Consider the following 20,105-nt stretch of genomic DNA (forward strand, 5'->3'; position numbering starts at 1 on the left):
AACTTTTACAGGTTTTGTCCAACCTTTTTTTTTTTGCAAAGTATAACCTAGAGCACAGTGATTTATAATTTCTGGTAACATCTATCTTTACATTCTAATTTAGCCTCTTCTCTATTTCATGCTTCTGAAGCTTTTTTGTTTTGTTTTTGCTTTGAGAGGTAGATTTACTAGAGAATGGGAATGTCCAACACTGCCAAAATGCAATTATCAACATCTGTACTGTTAATGTGCAGTTTCCAAGAGCGCTAGAAAAATTCAGAACCATTATTGTCATACTTTACCAAAATTCTCCTTCTCAGGCTTAAATTATTAAATAATGTATTTAACTGTTCTCAGATAGACACAAAAAAAGATAAAACAATGAAAGATATATATACAGGCAGGCCAACATAACAACAAAACTATAATAAAAGGTTGCATATGAATGGAAACTTTTGTTTTGCTTTCTGAAAGTGCATCTTCTTTGTTTTTTTGTTCTACACAAAAACACATCAAATATTCCTACTGACAATGCAAGAAAGGGGAGATATGTAAAGCTACCCTTCTTAGCCATTAATTTACCTCCTACCAAGTTAAAGTTGGAACCCTTCCATTGGTGCTTCCTGCTGCTGAAATACAAACTGTTGCTGATTTTCATCCACTTGAGGTACAATACTGGGGTCATCATCTTCTACACCAAAGTAATGTTCAATCAGATCAAAAGCCTTTTGGTAAATTTCCTGATTTTCATGGCTTTGCAGAAATTCAATTTTATCTAGACCTATTATATAAAGCATATATATAAAATCAAAGTTATTACTCAGATTTCAACATATATTTAAATCAAAATAATGAATCAATAGATCACCAGTCCACTGTCAATGGAACTGTTATTTTTAATCTAATTTAAAAAATTAAAACATAATTTTTAAAGATTGTATTCCATTTACAGTTATTACAAAACATTGGCTATATTCCCTCTGTTGTACAATACATCCTTGAGCCTATCTTACCCAATAATTTGCACTCCACCTCCACTGGTTGCACTGGTAACCACTAGTTTATATGAGTCTACTTCTCTTTTGTTATAGTCACTAGTTTGTAGCATTTTTTAGATTACACATTTCAATGATTCTGTAGCTTTTATCTGATTTTTGCATATAATGATAGACAATACTTATGCTTTATAGTTCACAAATAAAAACATTGGGCAATAAGGTATGAAGAGTAAGCATAGGCTGGGCAGTAGGAAGATCATAGAATCCACCTTTCTAGTTGTATGATTTTTCCCAAATAAATTTGATTCCTCTGTACTTCAGTTTCTGAATTTTAAAATGACAGTTTTAGATCATGTAAACTCCACAAGTTGTTTCCAGGGTAATCATGTTAAATAAAAAGCACAAAAAGGGAAAGCAACGAAACAACAACAACAAAAAAAAACCCCTAAAATTAATGAGCAAACTAACAATAAGTTCTCTCACAGAATAAGCCAAAGTGTATCAATAAGGAATAAATGAATACTATTTGTAAATCCAATACAGTTTATAAGTGAAACTTAAAAAACCCATTTTCATAGTGTAAGGAGAATCTACAGTGTTTTATTTTACTGCTCACAAGAAAATAATCCACATGTAAGTCTGGATGATGCTAAAAGTATTTTTCACTTAATTATAGATAAACCTCTTCAATTTGTTGCAGGATATAAATATATCAAGTAATCATATCTATATATACTCATAGAATAGCTTAAACTCTAGTATAACTTGGGGCCAAAATAATGATTGTAGCAGGAAATATTCTTAAATCAGCGATTAATATCTTTCATTTATATGATGTCTTAATCAGTGACATTATGTAATTTGAAATAAAGGCAAAGTGGTCTCCCAGGTGTGGTTGAATGGATATAATAGGACTTAAGACAGAAAGTGAATATTTAATGGAAATATACTGAGAGGAAAAAGAACTGACTTAAGATTCATGCCTCATCTGGAAATAAATTCCATGGTCTTGGTTACAGTTGTTTGAATTCTGGATCTGATGCCAAACACAAAGGACAAAAAAGTAAAAATAAACAAGTGGGACCACATTAAACTAAAAAACTTCTGCACAGCAAAGGAAAACATCAGCAATATGAAAAGATAACCTAGGAAATGAGAGAAAGTATTTGTGAATCATATACCTAGTAGGGGGTTAATATCTAAAATATATAAAGAACTCATATAACTCAATACCCCAAAACCAAACTATCTGATTAAAAAATGGGCAGACAATCTGAATGAACATTTTTTCAAGGGAGATACACAGATGCCCAATAGGTATATGACAAGATGCTCAACATTATTAATCATTAGGGAAATGGAAATGAAAACCACAATAAGATTTCACCTTACACCTGTTAGAATGACCACTGTCAAAAAGATGAGACAGAAAAGTGTTGGTAAGGATGTGGGAAAAGGAAACCCTTGTGCACTATTGGTGGGAATGTAAACTGGTGCAATCCCTATGGAGAACAATATGGATTATATGGCAGTTCTAGTTTTAACTTTTCACATTTATTTCTTAAAATATAATCCAGCAATTTCACTTCTTGATATTTATCTCAAGAAAATGAAAAAAAAAAAATGAACTCAAAGATATTATGAACCCCGTGTTCACTTCAGCATTATTTACAACAGCCCAGACATGGGAGCTATCTTATCTATCAAAGAATGAATTGATAAAGAAACTGTGGTACATATACACACAAACACATACACATACAGAGGAACAGTATTCAGTTTTTTTAAAAAAGAAGAAAACCTTGCCATCTGCAACAACCTGGATGGACCTTGGGGGCATTACACTCACTGAAACAAGTCACAGATACAGACAAATACCCTATAATCTCACTTATATGCAGAATCTAAACAAACAAAAACAAAGAGCTCAGAGTAAGTGCATTGATACAGGGTACAGACTGGCTGTTGTCAGAGACAGGAGGTGAGGGGTTGAATTAAATGGGTGAAAGGGGCTGTCAAAAGGCACAAACTTCTAGTCTGTATAAGCTTTGGGGAAGTAATATACAGTGATGGGGACCACATTTAATAATACTGTAATATATATATGAAAGCTGCTAAGAGTAAATCTGAAGGGTTCTCACTACAAGAAAAAAATTTTTAACTATGGTGACATGAACTATAATTATTACATTCATTTTGCAGTATACACAAATACTGAATCATTATGTTATACACATGAAACCAATGTGTCACTTGGATCTCAATTAAAACATTGATAGCAATATAAATTTTACTGAATGCTCACCATATGCTTCTTCAATGAGTGCACAGTATGGATTAATGCCTATTCCATTCTGTTTAGATTCTTGTTCCCCAAGCCGTAAAATATTTTCAAGTCCATTTAAAGCCACTTGAACTATTTTAGAGTCCATAACAGTCAACAGATCACAAAGTGGTTTAATGCAGCCTAAGGCTACCAAATACCTTCAGAATAATTAAAAAAAAAATGTGGAGGAGAAACATTTTAAAATACTTAAATATTTATAGCAATGACATGAAAACATTCTTCAGTGAAATGTTACATAAACACTTAAGTATTCTTAAAAATACTTAAATTTTTACTTATATAGGAACCTGAAAATTCTTACTCTTATTTTCATAATTTAACATAATTAGCAATTAATGGTATTACAAATATTACAAAAATACATATAAGCAAATTGGTACTTATAGTTGTTTTTGCATAGCATATGAGTGCGAAGAATAGTTGGCTCAAGGTTTATTTTTGTTTTAAAGGTTAGTTAGCCCGTGTAACACATGAAGCCATATCGGGGTAGGTAGAAATGAAGACGGAAAAGAGACACCTAAATCAAACTGAAAGAAATTTTCCACAGAAACAATCGTAGTTAATGTTCTAAAATATAGGCTGTGTTTCAGAAGCACAGAAGGCTTCTAGAAGCAAAACAGGCCATGTTGTGAATAATCTTAATAAACAATGATCACAAAAATTGTTCTACTCATTTCCTAATGCTTTTTCCTTTTCTAGTTGTTATTAGATCTTTAAAATAGCTAATTTCTTCACCTGGCAAAAAGTCCATATTAAGCATGCTCTAAAGTCCATGCTAAACATGCTCTGAAGCCCAACTGCACGGTTTCAAGTCCTAATCCCAACTCCTTATTAGTTGTGTGCTTTTGTGTAACCTCTCTGTGCCTCAGTTTCCACATCAAAAGTGGAAATAATAATAGTACTAAACTAGAATGTTGCTGTGAGAATACTGCAAATATTCAGTAGAAGTTAGTTTTCATCCCCACCTCTTTTAAATGTGCATATCTTCACTGGAATACTCACTTGCCATATACTAACCTGTGACTGATCAAATATAACTGCTGAATGAATAACTATCTCATAGTTATAAAGTTAATGGAAATAAAATACATGAAAGCATCTGATGTACTACTGATGCTCAACAACTGAAATGACTTAGCATAACAACTAGCAGTCAATAAAAATTAGTGATATGAATGCTGAACCTTATCTGAGATCAAGTCTTCTTCCCCTATATGTAGAGTTAATTAAATGATGGAAATGGCTAGAAAAATAATTATCTCAATTTGGACACCTGATTCATACTAATACATTTTAAGGAACAGACACAAAGATGAAAGTAAATTGAAAAATAAAATACAACTGTTTATAAACTGTTTACAAACTTTGGGCCCCAAAACAGACAAAAATAACATCAGCATCAAAAAAATATACAAGTTAGAACAAATGAAAGATCTTATTTTATTACTATTTGTATTCATGACACAAATGAAATGAAAATAATACTGATTAAATCAAAGAGGAGGAATGAAAAATAAAAGGCAGAGACAGATGGTATCAACATATCTGAGAAAAGAAAATAACAGTAGAAATGAAGGCAATAATAGACAATGATCTCCCAAAAAGTAGATTTCAAAATCTTCCTAGTGATTTATAAATTGGCATAGCAGCCTAACTTCTTTTGTATAAATTAAGAAATAAATAAAATATGTATTAGAAAATATTTCCTAAATAAGCACTTCAAGAAACCAAAGAAGTATCGAGTTTCAAGAAGTGATCCTCACAACAAGAAGATTCTGTAGAAAGTCAGGCTTTTCTAGAACAGCAAAGTAGAACTTTCCTATGGAGGAAAAAAGAGTGAAAGCAGGGAATTCTCTGGCAGTCAAGTGGTTAGAATTCTGTGTTTACACTGCAGGGGATATGGATTTGATCCCTGTCCAGGAACTAAGATCCCGCAAACCATACAAAGCAGGAAGAAAAAAAGGTGACAGCAGAAAAGAGAATACCGATAATAAAAATGATGATGATTACAAATAATAATGATAATAGCTAATCTCAGTAGAGAGCTTAATGTTTAGGCACCATGCTAAAGCACTGTAAGACTGTAAGTGTACAAATTACATTTAATTGTCAATATACTACCATAACGTACTATCCATTATTCAATCATTTAAAAAATTGAAGACAATCATGGATTAGAGACATGCATGAGATTTTAATGGTCAAAAAAATACTTAATGCCCATAATAGTATAGTTTTCAAATTAACATATACTTCTTTTTCAGATTTTTAATCTCTGATTTTTCATAGTTTGCCTAGGAGAATATCAATTATACTTTGACAAAAATAAACCACTGTGAATGAATAAAAGATGCAACAAATGCTATCATTTCACATTAGAAATGCTTATAAAACTTACTTAGAAATAATGTTTTAGTTTTATCAACAAATAAAAAGTATGTATTATTCCAAATTTTGTCCTATTTATATTTAAAAAACAATTAAAAATTTTTTTCACCTGATCTGTTCTGGAGTGCCTCCTGATGTTGCATTAGTTATAGCCCAAGCTGCTTCTTTCCTAGTGCGAAACTCTGCTTTCTGAAGAATCTCAATTAAAACAGGAAAAATATTTGCATCTATAACAGCCTGAGGAGAAAAAAATGATATAGCATAATCAATGCAAATAGTGTCTTATAAATATTATGAAGTAGAAGAATCTTGAAACTTGTTGGCTTTAAAACATCAGACTTTTCGGAAACACCTTTAGAAATAATTTATTTCTAAATTTTCAACAGACTTTCACATACTTTCCTTTAAAGACTGGAAAATATATTAGCAGAATATAAATTTTAAAGATGATAAAGCACAGGCTGGTCGTTGATCAAGATGAAATTAGTATTAATGACTCAAGCAGCTTGATGGGACACTAATAAATCATTATTTAAAAGCACTGAGAGGAAGATTATTGCCTTAGTGTGTTAGTTGCTCAGTCATGTCTGATTCTTTGTAACCCCATGGACAGTAGCCCGTCAGGCTCCTATATCCATGGGATTTTCCAGGCAAGAACACTGGAGTGGGTAGCCATTCCAAGAATACTGGAGTGGGTAGCCAATCTTTCCAACCGAGGGATCAAACCTGGGTCTCTTGCAGGCAGATTCTTTACCATCTGACCCACCAGGGAAGCCCAATCATTGCTGATATTGAAACCTAATGAAATTCAAGCTCTTCTTAATGACTGTTACATGTCAGGCACTATACTAGAATACCTACAACAGGTAAATGTTATTATTTTAGAGGAGGAAAATTCAATTTCTATAAAAAACTTTTCAAGGATCTTTTGAGAAAATGTTTTTAGTAACTCACTAAAAATATCACTGATAAAATGCCGACTTTTGTCCAAAATAACTCCTGAGGTCTCCTTTTTTTCAGATATGAAAGCTATTTACCTGAATCTGAGCTCTGTTTCCAGCAGTGATATTTGAAACAGTCCAGCAGGCTTCTTTTCTGATTGACTCCTTTGAGCTACTCAGTAAGTGTAAAAGACAGGGTAAAGCAGAGCAATTCAAAATTACCTAAAACAACAATAACAAAATGAAAAGTTTTATTGGAAAAGAACTACACAAAAATATACTATTTAGAAACACAATAATAATTCTGGAAAACGTATTAAGAAAAAAGAAATTTCTCTCAAAGTAAAACTTAGTTAGACACTTGCTGTCTTCTACTCTCCCAATTTGCCAAAACTTGGTGTAGTGAAGTGCCCTGTTCTCCACCACTCATTTGCAAATATGCAGAATACAGAGGTGTGCCCTTCAAGTTTACAAATACATTCAGAGCTCAACTGACACAACTATTTGAAGAGATTTAGTGATTGGTCAGGATCCAACCACTTAAGTTTTGCCAAATAAATTAATGGGGAAAATGTATCTATATTTATACCTCAAACAGTTTGAATGTATCCAACTCCATAACTGTTAAGAAATAGTGTCTATTAAGAAATTGTTAAGAAATGTGTATATTAAGTCTATTTGTTTCATTAAAATTTATACTGTCCTATTTTCCTTTTGTAAGTAAGTACAGTTTGCTTCCCTGGTAGCTCAGCTGGTAAAGAATCTGCCTGCAATGCAGGAGACCCTGGTTCAATTCCTGGGTCAGAAGATCCCTTGGAGAAGGGAAAGACCACCCACTCAAGTATTCTTAGGAGCTTCCCTAGTGGCTCAGACAGCAAAGAATCTGTCTGTAATGCAGGATACCTGGGTTCGATCCCTGGGTTGGGAAGGTCCCCTGGAGGAGGGCACAGCAACCCACTCCAGTATTCTTGCCTGGAGAATCCCATGGACAGAGGAGCCTGGTGGGCTTCAGTCCATGGGGTCACAAAGAGTCAGACATGACTGAGTGACTGAGCACAGCATGGTTTGCTTTGTCTCTTTACATTCTTTATTTCACAGCAAGATTAATTATGCTCCATTTTCACAGTAACCACAATGATTTACATTAAGTTTACTTGGTGAAGAACATATGAAGCAGTGCACCAAAATTCTGCTGAAAACAGTGTATGTGTGGAAGTGCATTTTATTTTAAAGAGCTATTTTAAACTAATAATTATCAATTACTAAAGATCTACTGTTTAATAATTAAATATCTAAATATGACTTCAAAAGACTAAAACTTAAAAAAATGTAGATTAGAATGTATAGTTCATGATAGCAATGGATAATTTAATGTTTCTGAGTTTAAGTTTGTATCTTTAAGAAAGAATATTCCAGATCTGAAATCAGTTTGACATCACACCTTTTTTTTAAGTCTCACCATCATCCAAGACAGGCAAACACACACGTAGACACACACAGACACACACACATGCAGACACAGACACACACAGTTAGTTCTCAATCTGGGAAAATGTTTCCTTGCTATCCCTCCTTCAACTCTCATAATCTAGTTTTCAATCTATTACAAAGACCCTTGCATTTCCAGCCCAACTTTTAACCTGTAAACATCTCCTAAGCAGTTTCTTTTCCAGCCAAGTTTAACACCTCTTAATCATAACTCACACATGTGTGCCTCTACCTTATGACCACATAAATTTCTTCTAGTCTACTGAAACTCTTCTCCAGCTGTAATTCCAACTCCTTTATGGAATCTACAAAGATTTCTCAGCACACCAATTAAAAAAAAATTTATAGTGTTTAAGGACAAATCAGTTCTCAGGACACATACTACCTTAGGTAATTTGCTTTATTTCATTATATATTTTCTCCTCAACTGAAATGTAAACCCCTCAAGAGCCAAAGTCCTATCGTATACTTCTTTACATTGATATAGGTCTATGATAGTGCCTTCATATAGGGGTATTTGAGATGGATTACTTATTACTGAGAATATGCTTACTGACATGTAACAGATGCCTGCATAATTATGGTAATACTAACATCTTGATTAACATGTAATCAAGTCAGATGAAAATGATAAACTTCTTTAAAGTTCCTTATGTTACCAATTTATCATATAAAAGTCTGAACTCACCTGTGTTTGAATATCATCACCAGTCACAATATTACCAACTGCTCTTAATGCAGGTGATACAACTTTATAATCATTGTGCCTAAAAGTAATAAAAATATGAACTTACATTCTATATTAAAATTTACAAAAAATTTGCAAAAATAGTACAGAAAATTCCTCCATACTCTACCCAAGATCCCTTTCAAGTTTCACTAGTATTCCCAGTAATATTCCTCTAACAAAGAAATCTAACCCAGAATCATGTGTTGTACCCATGTCTTTCCAGTCTCTTTCAGGTCAAAAGAATTCCTTAGTCTTCCCTGTGACAATCAAAAGCTAATTATTTGGTTTTGTTCAGGGATTAAGATGAAGTTATATGGTTTTGGCTGAGATATCAGAAATGCTATAGTCTTTTCATTACATAGCATTATACGGCATATGGTATCTATTTTGTCCACTATAGTGGCACTGGCCTCTGTCACTTAAATAAGATGGTGTCCACCAGATTTCTTCACTACTGTTTTTCCTCTTGTAATTAGTGTTTTATGAGAAAATAATACTTTTAGACTATGTAAAATACCATTCCTTAATCCACTTTCACCACTAACTTTAGCATATTCTGATATTTATTGTCTGAATTAATAATCATTATTGTTGCCAATGATGAGTTTCTAATACTATCACTTACACTATATACCTTTTTTTAAAATCTATTGATCTATCTACTTATTTAAGTGTGGATTTATGGATTGCTATTTTATTCAAAAAAGTTGTAATGTTACTACAATTTATTTCAATGTTCAAATCATTCCAGGTTTAAACTGTAGGAGTCTCTTCAAGTGGCCTTCTGTGTCCTTTTGATATTTCTCTCTTCTTTGAGCTGGAGAAGGCAATGGCAACCCACTCCAGTACTCTTGCCTGGAAAATCCCATGGATGGAGGAGCCTGGTAGGCTACAGTCCATGGGGTTGCAAAGAGTTGGACACGACTGAGTGACTTCACCTTCACTTTTCACTTTCATGCATCGGAGAAGGAAATGGCAACCCATTCCAGTGTTCTTGCCTGGAGAAACCCAGGGACGGGGGAGCCTGGTGGGCTGCCGTCTATGGGGTCGCACAGAGTCGGACAAGACTGAAGCAACTTAGCAGCAGCAGCTTCTTTGAGCTCTCAATACTTTCTGGGTTCATCTTGCCTTTTTTTTTTTAGGCCCAGCCCTGGTATTAGTCATTTTTCAAGAACCCATGACTCTACTTGATCAGAGTAGTGTTTAAAAACCAAGACTTGTGCATTTGGTGTGCTCATCTTGTTAGTATAGGTTTGTCACTGCTCTCAGGCCCTCTAAGAGGACACATATACACACATACATATATATCTACATATATATTTATTTCTATCTCTTTATGATGAAAGCCATGAGGTCACATTGATACCTTTACTTCTGATCTAGCACCATAAGATTATTCTGGCTTTTCTCCTTTCCATACATCTATCTCCATTTTCTAAGAATAAGAAGCTGGCTTCCATTATCACAACCTCCCTATGTATGACCAGCTTCTGATTCAGCTAGACTGCTATCAGGTACTGGTTCCAATTCCTGCTCCAGCCTGCTTATCTGCTCTGCTCTAGTGGGTGTCATCGTCAGTATGGGCCCTGATCCGATCCCTCGGTCTCACTGTGTTCCCCTCTTCCTCAAATGCTGTCTTCAAGCTAGGGTCACAACCTCTTACTGAACCTCTCTTTTGTACCATCTTCCTTGTTTGAGCCTACCTGATGACTATTTGAAAAAAGAAAAAAGGCAGAAAAATAACACACTTTTTTAAAAGAAGAGGATGAGGAAACTAAAATAATCTTTTTAAAACAAGTTTTCTTACAAGTTTTTAATTTCTTTCATAGAAAATCTGTTCTTTTTAATGAAAGTAGCAACAATAGCCCAGCAAAGAAAAACATGATCTTTAATACAAGCAAAATACCAAATGTTTTTCACTGCATGGACACATACACAAATTGATTATTGTAATGAACAGTTAACTAGATTATTGGTTCTGTGAGAGCAGAGCTGTGTTCCATACATTATTAACATATCGCACAACACTCTAGCAGGTGATAGGCATTCAATAACTACTTGGTGAATTAAGTCCCGCCCATTTATGAAGAGATTAAACTAGTAAAATTCATTAACAAACTGATTAGTTCCAAATAGAGGGTATAAAAGCTAAGTTTAAGGGTCAGATTTTCAGTATTTCAGCTATTCTGCAGAGTGGATTCAGTAGCTTTTCAATCCTTCCTGAAGTTTGTAACTTGAGATGTTTAGAAGACCACTACCCTAACTGGTAAACTTAAAACACAATCATATACTTATTAACCATAAATTATAGTTACATCAAAAGTTCCACCAATCTTCGACAGACTCCAGAATCAATGACTGCTTGAATTTTATCATTGGATCCATCGGAAAGATAAGAAAGGGCCCAACATACATCTGCTAACACATCTGGGTCACTGCTAAATAACAATCGTGACAGGACATTTAAGCAAGGTGAAACCTGGAAGGGAAGAAAGAATCAGTATTTAAAAATTTTCTCTATCCAAAACAGTTTCTTCAGGAAAATAATTTCTACTCAGTTTAAAATAATTTTAAATACAAAATTTAAGCTAGAAAAATATCAGAGAAATTAAGACATTCCACTGTTAAAATTATGATCGTGAAAACTACATATAAACATGAAACTGATTATGATTCCTATTTATCTTATACTGGATAAGTTATTTGGCAAAGTTTGTAAAAATAATTATGCATTAGCGATCTCCTATGTCTGAGTCATATACCACACCCCTACTATGATTTAAAAAACAATGAAGTCCTACAGAGTTCTAGTTTTAAGAACACAAAATAAAAACATTTTTGCCCCACTGTCTTCTCAGAAACTAGAAAAAGAAGAAATAGAAATATAAATTCCATCTTTGAGTAGTCCAGTAGACATTTATAATCCTGACTACAACTGGTGAGCTACAGAAACTGAACTTTGGGGTACAGTTCATAGAAGAGGCTGAAATGAAACACTGGACTGTAAACTAGAGAGATTAAGAAAACATGGTTTTGCTACCCAATTAGTCTACAGTGAAGCTCATAAGATGATGAACCTATATACCCATCTTTCAATCAGCATTTTAGTTCCTGTCAAGGATCACCAGCTGTATGAAAACCTCTAGTAGGGAAGAAATCAAAACAAACAGACCATAAACAAAATGAAGGAGACATCAGAAAAAAAGAAAAATTCAAAAATTATAAACCCACACATAAGACAATTTGCTGAAGTCATAAAAGAACAAAAATTTACATAAAGATGAGCAATCAAAGGACAAGAAATACTATTCTTGCAGATATAAAATATGATTGTAAAAATAAAAATTTAAAAACTTTGCATGATAAAATAATTTCTCTCAGAAAATCACAAAAAATTTACTTAACAAAAGTCTAATGAAAGAAAAAGACTCCTAACTTTAAGAATTTTATACTTTAGAGGAAGAAAGATTTTTTAAATATAAATAAATCAACAAATAAACACGTATTATATTAAAAGGTACTGACAAAAAAGAGTAAAATGTGGAGGTCAGTGGCTAGGAATGGTATAGATTACATTAAATATAGGAGTTAAGGTAGAGATTGAACAAGTAACTTTTAAGGAAGGACTTAAAGATGGAAATTAGGTAGATATTAAAGCAGTATTGCAGGTCAAGGGTTTTCAAAGGGTGGTTCTATGGATCCCTGGGGGATTCTTGAAATCATTCAGTTCAGTACAGTTCAGTCTCTCAGTTGTGTCCGATTCTTTGTGACCCCATGAATCAGAGCACACCAGGCCTCCCTGTCCATCACCAACTCCCAGAGTTCACTCAAACTCATGTCCATCGAGTCAGTGATGCTATCCAGCCATTTCATCCTCCGTCGTTCCTTCTCCTCCTGCTCCTAATCCCTCCCAGCATCAGAGTCCTTTCCCATGAGTCAAGTCTTCGCATGCGGTGGCCGAAGTATTGGAGTTTCAGCCTCAGCATCAGTCCTTCCAATGAACACCCAGGACTGGTCTCCTTTAGGATGGACTGGTTGGATCTCCCTGCAGTCCAAGGGACTCTCAAGAGTCTTCTCCAACACCACAGTTCAAAAGCATCATTCTTCGGCACTCAGCTTTCTTCACAGTCCAACTCTTACATCCATCCATGACCACTGGAAAAACCATAGCCTTGACTAGACGGACCTTTGTTGGCAAAGTAATGTCTCTGCTTTACAACATGCTATCTAGGTTGGTCCTAACTTTGCTTCCAAGGAGTAAGCGTCTTTTAATTTCATCTGCAGTGATTTTGGAGCACCCAAAAATAAAGTCTGACACTGTTTCTACTGTTTCCCCATCTATTTCCCATGAAGTGATGGGACCAGATGTCATGATCTTCGTTTTCTGAATGTTGAGCTTTAAGCCAATTTTTCCACTCTCCTTTCATTTTCATCAAGAGTCCTTTTAGTTCCTCTTCACTTTCTGCCATAAGGGTGGTGTCATCTGCATATCTGAGGTTATTGATATTTCTCCTGGAAATCTTGATTCCAGGTTGTGCTTCTTCCAGTCCAGCGTTTCTCATGATGTACTCTGCATATAAGTTAAATAAGCAGGGTGACAATATATAGCCTTGACGTACTCCTTTTCCCATTTGGAACCAGTCTGTTGTTCCATGTCCAGTTCTAACTGTTGCTTCCTGACCTGCATGTAGGTTTCTCAAGAGGCAGGTCAGGTAGTCTGGTATTCCCATCTCTTTTAGAATTCTCCATAGTTTATTGTGACCCACACAGTCAAAGGCTTTGGCACAGTCAATAAAGCAGAAATAGATGTTGTCTGGATCTCTCTTGCTTTTTTGAAGATCCAGTGGATGTTGGCAATTTGATCTTTGGTTCCTCTGCCTTTTCTAAAACCAGCTTGAACATCTGGAAGTTCACGGTTCACATATTGCTGAAGCCTGGCTTGGAGAATTTTGAGCATCACTTTACTAGCGTGTGAGATGAGTGCAACTGTGTGGTAGTTTGAGCATTCTTTGGCATTGGCTTTCTTTGGGATTGGAATGAAAACTAACCTTTCCCAGTCCTGTGGTCACTGCTGAGTTTTCTAAATTTGCTGGCATATTGAGTGCAGCACTTTCACAGCATCATCTTTCAGGATTTGAAATAGCTCAAATGGAATTCCATCACCTCCACTAGCTTTGTTCGCAGTGATGCTTTCTAAGGCCCACTTGACTGCACATTCCAGGATGTCTGGCTCTAGGTGAGTGATCTCACCATCATGATTATCTGGGTCATGGAGACCTTTTTTGTACAGTTCTTCTGTGTATTCTTGCCACCTCTTCTTAATATCTTCTGCTTCTGTTAGGTCCATACCATTTCTGTCCTTTATTGAGCCCATCTTTGCATGAAATGTTCCCTAGGTGTCTCTAATTTTCTTGAAGAGTTCTCTAGTCTTTCCCACTCTGTTGTTTTCCTCTATTTCTTTGCACTGATCGCTGAGGAAGGTTTTCTTATCTCTCCTTGCTATTCTTTGGAACTCTGCATTCAGATGGGAATATCTTTCCTCTTCTCCTTCGCTTTTCACTTCTCTTCTTTTCACAGCTATTTGTAAGGCCTCCTCAGCAATTTTGCTTTTTTGCCTTTCTTTTCCATGGGGATGGTCTTGATCTCCATCTCCTGTATAATGTCACGAATTTCCATCCATAGTTCATTAGGTATTCTATCGATCTAGTCCCTTAAATCTATTTCTCACTTCCACTGTATTTAGGGGGTCTTTAATGCCAAAACTATTTTCATAGTTATTATGTGTTAGCTTATACTAACACAATCGGCCTTTTTCATTTTGTTGACATTTGCACTAAAAGTATAAAAACAATGGTGGGTAGTAAAATTATCAGCACATTTACACAAATCAAGGCAGTGATACCAAAATGTACCACAGATCGTTCTAGTCTTCACATCCATATACTTATAGTTAATAGTGGAGAGGGAGAATAATCCCAAAGAAGCAGTAAATATTACTAATTTTATTAAACCTCAATTCCTGAATATATATCTTTTGAATATTGTGAGATAAAATAGAAAATACACATCAAGCACTTCTGCATATCAAAAAACTATGATGATGATCTCCACGAAATATATGCATTTGAGTTACAAGCTGAATTTGCTCTTTTATTTTCCCAATAGTAATACCATTTTTTACTTAAAAGACTGACTCTTAATTGTTATTCAGTCAAATATTTCACAGACATTTTTCTTTGGGAACATAAAACAAGTGAGCCTTTTCATTATGCATCTTTTGATTTTATGGATGTGCCAATACTGTCCAGTTAATTAAAAAATAATTACTAAAAAGAGTACAGTCCCTTCAATCTCTAAAAATCTATTATAAGGAGACTTAAAATTTTTTGTAGACAGATTCCTTAATTTGTGTACTTTACAAATACCTTACTAAAGTTTGGAGGAGGATTTTTGCCTCTACATAAATTTGAGAGGGCCCATACGGCATTTCTGGTTGTTGTAAGTCTGTTTGAACTTGTTAGTAACCTGCCAAGAAAAAGAAAAAAGGAACTGTCACTTTATATTCATTTTTCCTTTTCAGCTAGCTTCTACTATCATAACACAAAAGTTCTTAATATATCTTATAAGGAATCAAACTGATGTGGTAAAAGGAAAAGTGGGTTTTAAAGATTCATTATATTTCCAGAAAAAAAAAAAAATTCAAAAGAAAAGTGTCATGGGAAATTGACTTAGTTATTTCTATATATTTTAAAAAGAATCCAGAGGGATGGGAGAGGGAGGGAGGTGGGTTCAGGATGGGAAACACATGTACACACGTGGTGGGTTCATGTCAATGTATGGCAAAACCAATACAATATTGTAAAGTAATTAGCCTCCAAAGAAAATAAATAAATTTATATTAAAAACAAAAAAAACACAAAATAATTAAGAGTACATTATTAGATTACTTGTTTTTAACCATGAAAATAATACACAATACAAATTCATTAAGTAAGGTATACAGAGTCAAACTGAATGAAGATCAGATATTAAGAAAAAATAGTTTTTGTTTTGTTTTTAACAAACTGCCTGTCTTAGTATTTCTATCTGCAACCTGCTAGCAAACTGCAAGAAGTACGGAGAACCTAGGTTTAGGAAGAATTCTTATTCTAGAGTGACTTTGGCAAAAATGGTACAGAAGATAACCCTGGAAGCCTATCCTTCCCCAAATCACCAATTTTTTCAAACTCTGTTAGAATTAGCTTAATTAGAACTGTCCAAGATAGTAAATATTCACAGTAAGGAAGTAAACTTTTAATCAGGAAGGGGCTGAAATGTGGAAGGAGAGCTTTCTGGCAATATAACTTACCTTTTTATCCAATCCCCTCCCTAGCCTGGATGCAGCCTTGAAGACAAAAGCTGGAGTTCCCACTGTGAGTTCTGTTTCCAAAAGGGTCTATGCAGACTTGTTTCCAAGTAATTATTGTGTTTCTCTGTTTTGACCTGTCTGGGTACTCCCTGAAAGATTGATGAAGGGTGCTTGCCTTTGTTTTGCTTAACTGGGAGTTCCCTCATTATGATCAACAGCTGATTTGTCATCAAAAATCATGGAGGACAGAAGCAATAATATACTTAAACTGCTGAAAGAAAACTATCAAACAAGAATTCTATATCCAGCAATACTACCCTTCAAAAATGAAGGAACAACAAAAGCTGAGAAAATTCCATCATTAGTATATTCACTTTATAAGAATAACTAAAATAACTAAAATGTCCTGAAATAAGATGATAACTAATAACTCAGGACTGTGTGAAGAAATAACAACACTAAAATAACTACAAGGTAAATATAAAAGACAGTATTATTTCATTTTTGGTTTATAATTTCTTCTATGATTTAAAAAACATACACATAGAGCAGTAATTACAAATCTATGTTAACAGGCACACAGTGTAAAACAATGTAATCTGCAATAACAGTAACATTGTAAGAGATATAAGGGAGCAGAGCTTTTGTATCATACTGAGACTAAAGTGGTATAAATTCAAAGTTATTTTAAGTTTAAGATGTTCATTGTACTCCTTAGATTTTAAAAACACAACCAAAAAATATACTAAAAAAGAAATGAGAAGGGAATAAATACAGTATATTATTGTTAAAAAGTCAATAAATGCAAGAGAAGGCAAGAAGGAAGGAACTGAGGAACAAAAAAGGTTTAACGCCTAAGACACATAGAAAACAACAAAATGGCAGACGTACTTTCCCATGAGTAGTTTTACTGAATGTAAACAGACTGAACTCTTGAATTAGAATTAAAAGGCAGTGACTAGCAGCATGCATTAAAAAACAAATAAAAAAAACAATTATTCATGAGCCATCTGTAATGCATTCTACAAGACACTCATTTTAGATTCAAAGATACAAACAGGTTGAAAGTGAAAGGATGGAAAAAATATTCTGTGCAAATAATAAGCCAAAGAGAGCCAGCATAGCTATATTAATATTAGAAAAATAGACAAGAGAAAAACTGTTTAAGAGATAAATAACATTACATGCTGATAAGAATGACAATCCATCATGAAGTTTTAACATTTAGCAACAAAGCAAATTGTACAAAGCAAAAACTGACAGAACTGAAGAGAGAAATAGACAGCTGTACCATCATAAAGGCCGTAATATAGTTTTCAGTAATAGCTAGAACACTTAAACAGAAGATCAATAAGAAAATAGTGGACTTCATCAACACTATACATCAACTAATAGTAAGACACCTAACAGTCTATGGGGACACGATGAGTTGGACACGACCAAGCACAGCACATACAACACTCTTCTCATTAACAGGAGAGCATACATTCTTTTCAAGTGCACATGGGATATTCTCCAGGATTTACCATATATTAGACCACAAGGTAAATCCTATATATTTTTAAAGACTGAAATCATACAGAGAACAATGGAATGAAGCTAAAAATCACTAAAAGATGAAAAACTGGAAAATTCACAAATATGTGGAAATTAAGTAACATAATCTTAGACAACCAATAAGTCAAAAAAAGTCACCAGGAAATGAGGAAATATTTCAGAATAACTGAAAATGAAAACCCAACATACTAAAACTTACAGAATTCACTGAAAGCTCACAGAGAGAATTATAACTGAAAACACCTACATTAAACAAGATATCAAATAAATAACATAAACCTTCATCTTAATTAAGAAACTAAAAAATCTGCAGCAAATTAAACCCCAAGCTAGAAGAAAAAAGGCAATAGTAAAGAGCAGAGATAAATGAAACAGAGAAGAGAAAAACACTAGAGAAAATGAACTCCATCAAGAGTTGACACTTTGAAAGAAAAATCAACAAAATAAATATTTACCCAGACTGACAAAGAATAAAAGACTTAAATCAGGAATGAGAGTTAGGGATATTATTACTTACCTTTCAGAAACACAAGTAATTATAAGAGAATACTATGAACTATAAGCCAACAAATTGGATAATGCAAAGGATATGAACAATTTCTCAGAAACACATAAACTACCAAACTGATTCAAGAAGAAACAGAAAACCTAAATAGATATATAACAATTAAAGATAATGAGTAATCAAAACCCTCCTAATAAAGAAAAGTCAAACACGAGACAATTTCACTGGTAAATTCTACTAAACATTATAGAAGAATTAAATCCTTCTCAAACTCTTCTAGGAAATAAAAGAGAACATTCCTACCTTATTTTATGATGCCAGCATTACCCTGATACCAAAGCCGACATGACAAGAGTGTGTGTGTGTGTGTGTGTGTGTTTGTTACTAACAGATACAAAAAAATCTTCAACACAATTCTAGGAAACTGAATCCAAGAACATATTAGAAGAATTATATACTATGACCTACTGAGATTTATCCCAGGAATGCAAAGATGGTTCAATAAACCAAGACCAAACAATACATTCACCACATTAACAGCATAAAGGAAAACAAAACAAAACGTGATCATGTCAACTGATGCAGAACAAGCATTTAACAGATCCCAACACCTCTTCATGATAAAAACACTCAACAACCTAGGACAAGGAAACCATCTCAATAAGTAAACGATATTTATGAAAACCCACAGCTATTTTCAATGGTGAATGAGTGATAAAAAACATAATGTCGCCACTTTTATGCAACATTATGGTGGCTCACTGGGTAAAGAATCTGCCTGTAGATTCAACTCACATATGGATGGTCAATGCCTTTTCACCAAAGGTATCAAGATCATTCAACAAGGAGAGAAGAGTCTCTTCAAGCAACCATGTCGGAACAAGTGGATGTCCACATGTATCTCAAGTCACACAAAAAAATTAGCTCAAGATGGACCAAAAATGCAAATGTAAGAGGTAAAACTCTTAGAAGAAAACACAGTGTTTCACGACCTTAAATTTGGCAACAGTTTTTTACATATGACACTGAAAACATAAGTAATAAAAGAAAAAATAGATACTACTGGACTTCATCAAAATCAGAAATTATGTGAATCAAAGAAATTATCAAGAGAGTGAAAAGAAAACCCACAGAATGCAAAAGATATTCTAAAATCATCTATCTGATAAGAATCTATCCAGAACACATGAAGAATTCTTACAACTCAACAACAAAATGACAACTGAATTTAAAAATATGCAAAGGACTTAGATATTTCTCCAAAGAAGATACACAAATAGCAAACAAATGTATGAAAAGATATGCAATGTCATTAGGAAATGTAAATCAAAGCAAAATTAAATACCACCTCATACCCACTGCTGCTACTGCTAAGTCACTTCAGTCGTGTCCAACTCTGTGTGACCCTGTCCCACCAGGCTCCCCTGTCCCTGGGATTCTCCAGGCAAGAACACTGGAGTGGGTTGCCATTTCCTTCTCCAATGCATGAAAGTGAAAAGTGAAGGTGAAGTCACTCAGTCGTGTCCAACTCTTCATGACCCTATGGACTGCAGCCTACTAGGCTCCTCCATCCACAGGATTTTCCAGGCAAGAATACTGGAGTGGGGTGCCATTGCCTTCTCCCCTCATATCCACCAGGATGGCTTTAATCAGAATAACGGACAACAGAAGATGGCAGAGGAATAGGATGGGGAGACCACTTTCTCCCCCATAAATTCCTCAAAAGATCCTTTGAATGTTGCGCAACTTCCACAAAACAATTTCTGAATGCTGGCAGAGGACATGAAACACCCAGAAAGGCAACCCATTCTCTTTGAAAGGAGG

The 20,105-nt window shown here is 34.3% G+C and overlaps 1 protein-coding gene across 1 annotated transcript in view; it reads right to left on the reverse strand.

Moving 5' to 3' along the window:
* Positions 1-572: 572 nt before the first annotated feature.
* Positions 573-20,105, reverse strand: part of KPNA5 (karyopherin subunit alpha 5) — a 42,803-nt gene continuing 23,270 nt past the window's right edge. Inside the window, exons 7-13 of the mRNA XM_068985229.1 lie at positions 15,297-15,396; positions 11,187-11,350; positions 8,830-8,908; positions 6,750-6,875; positions 5,822-5,949; positions 3,283-3,461; positions 573-760 (exon numbers count right to left, since the gene is read on the reverse strand). Of these exons, the coding sequence (XP_068841330.1) occupies positions 573-760; positions 3,283-3,461; positions 5,822-5,949; positions 6,750-6,875; positions 8,830-8,908; positions 11,187-11,350; positions 15,297-15,396 (964 nt within the window). The remainder of the gene's footprint in view (positions 761-3,282; positions 3,462-5,821; positions 5,950-6,749; positions 6,876-8,829; positions 8,909-11,186; positions 11,351-15,296; positions 15,397-20,105) is intronic.

Source organism: Capricornis sumatraensis, chromosome 13, assembly GCF_032405125.1.
Source record: "Capricornis sumatraensis isolate serow.1 chromosome 13, serow.2, whole genome shotgun sequence".
Lineage (NCBI taxonomy): Eukaryota > Metazoa > Chordata > Mammalia > Artiodactyla > Bovidae > Capricornis > Capricornis sumatraensis.